The sequence below is a fragment of the Phaethon lepturus genome, unplaced genomic scaffold (assembly GCF_000687285.1).
Source record: "Phaethon lepturus isolate BGI_N335 unplaced genomic scaffold, ASM68728v1 scaffold4381, whole genome shotgun sequence".
NCBI lineage: Eukaryota > Metazoa > Chordata > Aves > Phaethontiformes > Phaethontidae > Phaethon > Phaethon lepturus.
This window is the reverse complement of record NW_010515394.1, coordinates 34,638-44,893: the sequence shown is the minus strand read 5'-3', so window position 1 is coordinate 44,893 and position 10,256 is coordinate 34,638. Positions and strand designations below refer to the sequence as shown.

The following is a 10,256-nucleotide window of genomic DNA, read 5'->3' as shown; positions in this document are numbered from 1 at the left end:
ATCACATGCCAAGACTTAGAATCATAGAAACTTCACAGAGATGAGTTCCTGAGTGCTCCTGCTACCAAAAGGTGGGAGTTAACAACAAAAAACAGCAGCAAAAACCACATTTTCTAAGAGTCTACTAAATAATATTGCCACTTTAGTACTGTACTAAAAAGAAAAAGAGATTCCTTAAGAGGTAACTTAATGAGGCAATCATATCTGGCAAGTTGGAGCCCTGCGTAGCTTTAGACATAGCAAACAATGCAGCAAATACATGCAAGACCCCAAGAGCCCTGGGATGGGCAGATCTTCCTGGAGTATTCTCTGGCCTCCCAGCTTCATACAAGGTCCTTGTACCTGTCAAGAACCTGTCAAGGCTCTTTTAACCTTCCATGGGCCCAGTGTGTTTCTTGGTGATATTTTGCTGTTTTTTCTTCCTTTCAGACCTCTGCCAGGATATTGAGGATTATATGAACACAGATCAGGCTGCTCTGTTTTCCTATCTGACTATACAGACGCACCAACACCCGCTGCCTTCAGGCCTTCCTCTTTTCTCTCATCATTTCTCCCCTTGTGCTTCCACACCTTTGTGTGGTGAAGGACTGGCACATCCCTTCCTCACTGTTTCCAGCATCTCAGGTTCAGAAGTGCTTTATTGGCTGGCGTATAAGGCAAACCCTTTGCTTCTCAGAAGAGGGGGAAAAGAGACATTAAGAAAATGCGCATGTTTTAAAGAAACTGTAACTTGTGCCATGATGCCTGCCCACAGCTTACCTCTCCCCAGCTTCTGTAGGACACCCTCAGCCCACTCACTGCCCAGCACCCCCTGCAAGGTGGCACAGCCCCCCGCCCCCAGCCCCTCTCCTGCATCTCCCCAGGGGTGCCCCAAGGTGCTGGGAGGCAGTCAGATGGCACCGGTCCCCTCGCCACATCCGCCCATTGCACGGGAGAGCACAGGGGACTACAGACAAGATGCATCCCTGAGTTGGGAAGAAAATGTCAGTGCAGCTGGGGAGATTTCTGCTCTCATGCGACTGGGGGTCTGAGCTTGACCTGGACGCCTCCGGTATCTGCCATTGCACCAGCAGCTACCAGAGACTTGTCAAAGGGCCACCTGGTAACTCGGCACCTACAGCGTGCACTGGCACCTACAGTGAGCTGCACATCCTCCGATAACCCCACCGCATCCTCTGGGCTAGCAGGGCCTGGTCTCTCATTCTCTGCTTCCTGAGTCAAGCCATCTAATCCTATAGCCCCAGTGCTTCCAAAGCCCATCTCTTACTTTGTGAGTAAATATCTATATATGCACATCTCTCATTTTCTAAGCATGCATATAACTATATTATTTCCCTCTTTACCGTTACAAATTGCATTTACAGATGGGTTTTTCTTTTTTTGGTACCTATGCAAGCTTCCTGGATAACATGAGCTCAAGATAGAAAACTTTTGAAAAACACTTTTATGCTTTTTATTACTTTTTAAAAGCCTACATCAAAACATACTGTCTGCAGCCATAAACTCCGTAGAGCAAATCCCGTTCTTCAGACACGCAGGATAAAACCAATGCCACCCGCACGTCCACCTCTGCCTCCACCTGCCCCACTCAACACCAAGCCTTCAGCCGGCATTCCGATCCAAAATGTCCTGGAGGTTTTTTGCCACGTGCTGAGGCTGGCTGGCAGCGTGCTCCTGCAGCTTGGAGCCCATCACTCCGTAGAGGCTCTTTGCAAACTCGGCGACCACAGCCCTGACGTTGCCGCTTCGGACAGGCAGGACCCTGTTTCCCAGGAAGAACCAGAGCACGGGCAGGGCGTAGCGCTTGACGGCTTGGGGCTTCCGGGCATAAACAGATGCCACGAGCACTGCCGGGTGAGAGAGACGAGCTTCTTAACAACCTTAATGCAAACAAGTACATACCTTCATTTTTGGTGCTTGGAAGCCTTTTCTGGCTAATAGCAGCAAGCACAAAGCGCCTGATGATCCAGAAACAGGCAACAGTGCCTGAGTAGCCACTGAACAGAACCACCAACCTCTGGAGACCTTGAGTCCTCCAAATCAGAGGCTTTGTATCCGTGATAGACTTAGCAAAATGAATCGTACACATTTTGTAAATCATTTCGCTATCTGCTTCTGCATTACAAATGACAAAAATCTCAAAGCGCTGTTTGTTCCCATTCAGAACTTGTCTAAAGCAGCTGCTGAAGATTTTGAAATGCAGCTCAGAGAGGCAGTTGAAAGATTTCTCATGAAAAGGGTGATTACTTTTTGGTGACCTTTGATGAAAAATGCCCAGAGTCTAATCTGGCAGTCCCCTTTGCTCAGTGGCACACAGCAAACGGCAGTGTTATACCAGCAGTCTTCAAAACTCCAGCCCACAAAAGATGCGTGCTGCTTGTGGGTTTTATTAGAAACACCAGTGACTAACTGATGTCTTTGGCAGAACAGTCTAAGTTGGGCTTTTTTCCCCTCATACTTGGTGGCTTGTAATGAACAGCTGTTTCACACTTCAGGATGGCTTAGCTTATTACCCAGACCCCATTGCCATGGCAGGTGAGCATCTCACAATTTTGATGGCATTTACCCTCACCATGTTCCCTGAAACATGGGAACACAGAGAGAAAAATCTTACACAGGAGGCTGAAATTTAAGCAAAAAATAAGCGTTCCCTCTGTTTCTCTCTGAAATCTGCTCTCAGCTCATTTTCTGAACTATATTAAATGCAAAGAAAAATTTATTACCAATAGGCTTCTTGCATGGCAGATTTTGCTGAGAGATCAAAATCCAAAACGGTCTGGAGACAGAGTTCTTATTTTCTGTTCAATGGAAATGTTATCCAGTAACCATTTATTATTCTGCAGTGGAAGGACCTTCCTCTTCTCTACACTGTTAGTCTCACATCAGTCATCAACATTTAAACAGGTACTGGAAGTACCTAAAAACAATTCTGGTAAGCAGGAAAAGGGTTATGGTACCTATTTTAAAATGGGAGTTAATTTGGGCTTAAATGCTATTAAACACAGCGGTCACTATGGAGCTTTGGAAGAGAAAGAGCTGTCTGTTCCCACTAAATCCCAGAGAGAACATCTGCTCTCTCTAAAGTGGTCCTGATTTATGTTCAAATGCTGTATTAGAAAAAGAGGTTAAAATAACTGTAAAACTAAATTCTATGTTTATAGAGATTTACTTCATTCAAATTATCTTTAAAGGATATAGAGGATATAAAGGAGATTCAGAATGAAGCAGCAAAGTGTATTAAACCTTGGATTAAAAGATGCTGGCATAATTAGCAGTAGACTTAGCCCTGATTAAAGCATGGCTATAAATAGTCTTCTCACTTATATATTGAGGTTATCATTTTCTTTCCATTGCTTGGCTACTGCTGACGCAGCAAGCTACTATTACAAATCAATTATCAGCTGCATTGGTAGCATCGGACACCACTGGTATAGAAATGGACTGTTTGCACATCCTGAAATGCTCAGAGTCCAATGTCCTACCTGCAGTAGAGGCAGGGACCCCCCGTGGGTTGGGCTGAACTGCCCACTTTGCCCCTCTGTCCCCAGATCCTTGCCTGTAATATGTGTGTTGAGTTTTCTCCTATGATATGACCTCCAGGCTCTGCAGGATTCAGCCTCAAAAGTTTCCAACAGGAAAACCAGAATCTCGTGGTGACAAAACAAACGGACCCTCAGAAATAGCCGTTGCCACAGTTTTTTCTAAAGGATGGTCTTTCACTTTCGAAAAGGGACCTCTTACTGACCTCCATGACCTTTACTGTACTGTCCTTCAAAGAGAGGAGGCAGCCAGGGTATTTTCAGCCCCTCTCTTTCCTGGAGGCGCGTCCTGAGATGGCCCAGTGAGAGCTCGGCGCTGGAGCCCAAGTGCTGTCCCCGTCTCACATGCTGCTCCCCTCCGCAGCAGCCAGGCAAACCGACCCCTGCCACATACACCTGTTATGTGTATTTTGCAGGAGGGACAAGCTCAGGGCCTTCTGGTGTTTGATGAGCTACTGCACTGTCTGTTCAGAGGCATTCCCTCTAAATAGTCCCTCGGAAGACTTCTGGACTTAGAAGCGGAGATGAGCTGAAGCAGGCGGTACCTGAGAGACCTTCTGTGACATCCAGCAGAGCTTGGCCGCTGAGGAAACACACTCGCTGGGCAAGTGCTTGCAGCACCAATGTTTTATCTGAAAGAGAAACATTTATTTCTCTTATAACTCATCTGAGGATATAAGAAAAAAGAAAGAGGTGAGGCACAGAGGTAACTGCATTTTGAAAAACAAATTTCTGCCAGTTTGTGAGTCCTTTTCTTCTTTTTTCCTTCAAGCTTTCTTGGGAGGATTTTAAATTCAAAAAGAAAAGCTCTCATGTCACATTTGTAAATCCATGGTTGACTGCTGTGTGAGGAGCTGTGTTAAACATTTGACATCAGGGCCCTCAAGATTTAATTCACATGTAAGCAGTGAAAAGGTTTTGCGTCCCGGCGCTTTGCACAAGTGGCCTCCTCCTTCCTCAAAGGAAAAAGGTGAGAAGGCTCAAAAGTCCACCCACCCATCCATTCACTCTTTAAGGATAAGCTGGTGCTAAATCCTTAAGATGCCTGTTGCGGTCTATGGACAAGACTCCAAGTTCCTCTTACAAGAGAGAATTACTGCTTATTGCCAACACCATTCGCTCTCGGGGGCTCTTATAGCACCTCTGAAATAAGGTCTTGGCAGAGAGACAAGAAAATGAACTGATTTCCCAGTACTCGACCGTCGTATGTATTTTAGCTTTTCCTGTGCTGCCTGTGTGTTGATTTGGGGTCTTGTTTTAATTTCTGAACTGTTGCCTGGATTGCTCTGCAAGCCTCCGGTCTTACTGCTCTTATAAGCCAAGCAAAGCTTTTTTTGGAGGGAGAAAGCTCGTGGGATGCGCTACGATACCTCGTGGGGTCACCAGGAGGGGCACCGATAAAGCAGGCAACCTCCTTCTGTGTGAACCACTGCAGAGCCAAAGCCCAAAGAGGTTTTAAGTAGCACCCTGCTATTAAGTGCCTCTTTTGGCATGAGATATAAAAAGGAAGTCCCTAATGATCAAGTTCTTGCAAGTGTGCAGTAAAGAACGGATCCTGCCATCCTGATTAAACTTCTGCTTTGGGAATTACACTCTTCTCATTCACCTGTTTAAGCAGACACTTCACTTTTTGCCTCACACTCTTGCAGTGTTGGCAAAGACGCTGTTTCTCCCTTGCTGCTCCTCCCCAGAGAGTTACCTTACAGCTGCTGCTTTGAAAGAAACACCCAGAGATCTGGAGATCTTGAAGGACCCCAAAATGTTAATTAATTGTTAATATCAGCATCTACACAGCTTTCCCAGAGAACACTTGGGTTTTGGGTGGGTGAGGGGGAACCATTTGTTTGCTTAGTGTTTGGGAATCTCAATTCATATGCACTATTCACCTTTCAATGTAAGGGCTTTAAATGCCCTGTGCATTTTGAAACAGCAAAGCTCGAGCTAATAACAATTTTACCCAACCGTTACTTTAGCTGCCTTGAGAGGCCTGGGGGCAGAGGAGCTTTTAATGGCTGTTAGAGAAAACAAGGCAGCAGGCAGTTCCATTCTTATTAACTCAGCTTTCATTCTCTGCACCACATATTAAACCACATATAAACTTGTTGGCCACAGGACAGCCAGCCCAGCGTTTGCAATATGAACAGCAGAAGACTCTGCTTCTCTGTGCTCTCATTTTCACTGTGGCCCCCTCTTTGCTATATTAATACCTACAGGGGAAATTTCTGTTCCGCTTTTGCACAGGGCTGGTTCTTCCGGGAGCTACTCAGGCTGCTGGCCTGATTCCATTCCCTGGCATCAGGCAGCAGCTGTCTCAAGGGCAATGTCTGTCATGACAGAGGACAGGGTAGGACACATGTCAGAGGAGAGCAAGATATATGTCTTGGTCCCATTGCTGTCAGGCTTGATTTGCTGGTTCGCCCCCACCTACAAGGTGGCTCCCTCGAGTGGGATTAGGGTCCCAAGTCATAGCTAATGAATGTTTGGGCCCTTCAGCTGGGGACATCCAAGCCAATGTCTGGGCTAAGCTAAATAAACAATTCAGGCATTATTTGGAAGCAAATTTTTTTGTTTGTAGCTAGAATTTTGGTCTCGAGGATGGGGCTTTTTTGTTTTGTCTTTTGGGTTTTTTGGTGTTTTGTTGTTTGGAGTTTTTTTTAATATTGAGTGATCAGGCAATTTTCTAACCAGCTTGCATTTCTGTATAGGTCATTAAAGATGACAGATGAAGAAGGGTCACCTAAAACTCAGAATCTGAGGCATGTCAACAGAGTCTCAGAGCAATAGCTGGACTTTTATCTATGAAACTCAGGGGAGCAATGGGGCAAGATGTTGCACTCGCTTATTCTAAGATAGGAGCATTGCACAATCCTTTCGAGTTCAGCGGCGGGGGGGGGTGCCATTTGCCACTTGATTTTAAACTGTAAAGGCAGACAATTTTAATCGTATGGGAAGGTTTTGCTCATGCACTTTTCCAGTAGAGCCTTCCTTCCCCCACTAAGGCCCTAGGTGTTGAACTTCAAAACATTTGTGATTCAGTTGCCTGTTCGAATTTTTGCAAACGTCCATAAAAATGAGCAGAACCAAAAAAATATATCCCACCTTGTTTGCTTGAACCTGTGTCTGCATAAAGTCAGTGTGGTGAGAGACAGATATGCTTCGCTCCTGTTCTGACATCTACCAGCATGGAAAATTTACAGTGGTCTCTCAGAATTGGTGAAAGGGTAATAACAGAAAGCTCCATACAAAACCCTGTAGGGATCTGTTTGCCACATCCTGTGTTAGCAGGATTCTGCAATTTTTCCCCAACCTTCTCCCAGGCACCACAAAAAATGGGTAAAGGCCAAGAGCAGTACAGGTCTCACACCCTTCTCCCCACTTCATGATCCAGAACAACCTTGTCCTTGGGACACAGAAAAGCAGCTGGTCAGCAAATTCACTGAGTTCGCAAAGCCACCTATGAGGAGAAAGTTAATAATTCCCTTTTATGACTTGCCTCTTCAACACTAAATTTTTCAGGCATATTCACCCAGTGCTGCATTTTCACAGCTGATATAAATCTGCGTGGGAAGGGAATTTAGAGCAGACCTTGGCTATAGCAATCTTGCCCCACGCAGAACAACATGAGGAACAAGCCATCATTTACAGCTGCATTTATAGCTGTTTGTTCTAAAGAAATGAACTTGGCAAATCACAAATTCCCTTTTCAAAAAAGAAGACAAAGAAGAAAGATGGCAAATAGACAGGACTAGCTAATGCTTATAATGTAGAGCCTTCCAGGAAGCTGTTCTGCAGAAGCTCTGATGGCCAGTGTCCCTACATGCCAACAGCAAAGCAATTCATTTGGGAAGTCAAATTGGGCCCAAACAACCTCCAAAATTCCCTTTGTCCCAGAATTCTAGCCAAGTGGTACACCAGGATTTATTGTTCACCTCCTCCCGTCCCAAAGCAGACAAGCAGCACTGAGACAAAAGCTCCTGGGACTTTGGGGGAATGCTGGTACACATTCAAGCCTCCCTGGGAACTGGTGCATAAGGACTGCACCACCACAGCTTCTGGTTACCCAGCTCACCAGCTACAGTTGGCAGGAATTCAGGTCCATTGAAACAGAGCATAAATGACATGAGGATCTGCAAACCTGACATGAACCATAGAACCTAAACACTTTATGTGGAATGCGCTTTTCATTGTAGATTTTAATAAGTGTAAAAAAACCTCCTGGTGAACGCTTTTATTGATGGCATTCGTCTTTCCAAAACCAAAGTCCTTGCATGCCTAAGTACACACACACCACCAGCTCTCCTCTCACATTTCAACAGAAGTCAGAGCTGGAGTAAGCAATAGATGAAGAGCCCAAGGAACCAGAAAATTCTGGTCACCGCTGCAGCAATGACAGTGGTAGCACAAGTATTGCCAATGTGCTGCTGAATCTATGCCAGAAGTTGAATAGGGAAACTCACACCTGGATTCATCTTGCCAAACTTGAAACTCTTCACTGAGGATTCAGTGGGCAGACATGAACATTTCCAGCAAGCTATACAGAGCAGCCTGAGTCTCCCTCCCTGGTGGAAATGTGTGCCGAAAGCAAGCCAGGCAATGTCAACACCTCTCCACTAAAGCCTTGCAGCTGCATCCTCCAGGGGATCCAGCTGCCTAAAATAAAGTGCATACGAATAACTTAAGAGTCACAGAGAACAACACTTTTGACATGATTAGGTCTGGTTTTCAACTGCGTCCCCTGGCTGCAACTAACCCAAGGAGCCCCTTCTTTGCTTAGATAGCCACCCAGTTGTCCATCCTTGGTACTCATTGTCGTGAATCATTAATATCAACTATCAAATGGAGGTGAAAGAAAAAAAAGCTTAGTAGAATCCCATTCTACTTTACTCCCATCCTTTTATTTCTGCTTTTCTGACTCCCTTATTTTTAGGTTACTGCCTCCACATTAAGGCAAACTAAAACCTCTCGCAGGTGAGGGGAAGCAGGGAGCTAACTTCAGGACAGTATGTCCATATGCTTGTACCCACCTGCATACAGTTTCTAGAGCAGATCACAAGGGAATAATTCCAAACACACTGACCAAAAAGTAGCTGTTGAAGGCTGTTTTGATGACCTATGAAGACATCAAGGTACGCTTCTGTAGTATTACCCATGAAGGGATATGCCACTGTATGTGCCAGTCCACAGCATGCAAACACATCGCTTTTGGACAGCGATAAGGAATGGGCTGGAGGTGCCCTCTGCAGGGCAGGTGCTCCCAGCCAGAACGAGCCTGGGGATCCCCGAGAGCTTCAGCATGACACTGGTAGGCAGCAGAAGACATGCTGCACAACCTGCAGCCATATGGTTCAGGACACAGGGCAGATAGGGACCTCAGCCTCTCCCTACTGCAGGTACATGTTTTACATCAACAGGCATACTTGCAGCCCCATGCTCAAGCATAATAATAATACTATTACAATAATTATATAATAATAATAATGGGCTCCTTACACATCTGGAGGAAGGGAGCTAAGGCACTTGTAACCCCACACACGTGGAGACAGCCAGGCTGACTATGGAACAAGCATGGCATCCTTCATCTGCTCTCCACTATGGTGTTTCATTACACAGTTGCTTATTAAATTCAAGGTCTCAATCTTTGAATTCAAAAGGACATTTTCCTTTAGGCTTGGCATGGCTAAACTACTGCCCAAAACTGCAAAATGAGTAGCTGAGTCCAAAGCTTTTCATGTTGGGGCCAGACATATCTGTTTGGGACAAATGCCACTGCCAGAGCGTGGAACAAACACAGAGCAAAGACCCTCCACCATCCTTCTCACCATGTGTTTCAAAGAAAACATTCATCTTGTTTTAGTGGTTATAAAATTAACAGAATGCACATACTAAAAAACCAATTCAATAAAAACAAGAGGCATGCAGTTTCCCAGGACGGAGGGGGAAAAACAGTCATGAGACATACTAGTCACTTCCCTCATGCTCTTCTGGCAGGAACTTAAAGAATCCCTGTAATGTCCTCTCTACTGAATTAGTATCAGACCCTGGATCCACGTGATAAACAGCATCCATTCCGCTGCACATCACAACATGATACAACACTTTTGGATAGAAAGAATGCAGACAGGTCTTCACAAACATCTCGTAGCAGCTGGATAGTAGCACGGATGACAACAGCTATCAAGAGACATGGTGTTCACTTGACTCTGAGATGGAGAAGCTGCAGCTGAGGAGAGTCAACGTCAGAGGGCAGCCTTACCTAGGTGAGAAATGGATGCCTCCAGCGCTTTCACTGCTGCAGCATAAATCCCCGCGTGCTTGGAGTTGAGGTTGTCAGTGACTGCTGCTACCAGACAGACCAGCACGGGGTGTAAGCTGTCTTTGAGCAAGGGTATTATCAAAGCCAGCACCTCCAGTGCCTGCCTGTTCACTTTCTTGTTGCAATCCTGAAGTCTCAGCACAAAGCCATCAAAAATCTGTTAAGAAAACAAATGACATGAAAGCTGGATTAAAATGTCTTTGTTTCAAGAAGGGATGCAGGAACAACTACGCAGCAATGCAAAAGATGAATGTGATCCTTTGTGTCAGCTCGGCACTTGCTAGCACAATTGCACTGTTTTCCAAAGGGTTACTCACTGTAGTGGTTGCCCAGCCTCATGCTGGTTGAAGAGGTTTTCATATTTTATTGATAGGTTTGGGTGGAGACAGCATAGTTCCTATGGT

At 45.4% G+C, this 10,256-nt stretch overlaps 1 protein-coding gene across 1 annotated transcript in view; it reads right to left on the bottom strand.

The window, feature by feature from the left end:
* Nucleotides 1-1,602: 1,602 nt before the first annotated feature.
* FAM179A (family with sequence similarity 179, member A) overlaps nt 1,603-10,256 on the bottom strand; it is a 32,417-nt gene continuing 23,763 nt past the window's right edge. The window contains 3 exon segments of the mRNA XM_010295757.1: nt 1,603-1,847; nt 4,085-4,171; nt 9,793-10,009. Coding sequence (XP_010294059.1) covers nt 1,603-1,847; nt 4,085-4,171; nt 9,793-10,009 — 549 coding nt within the window.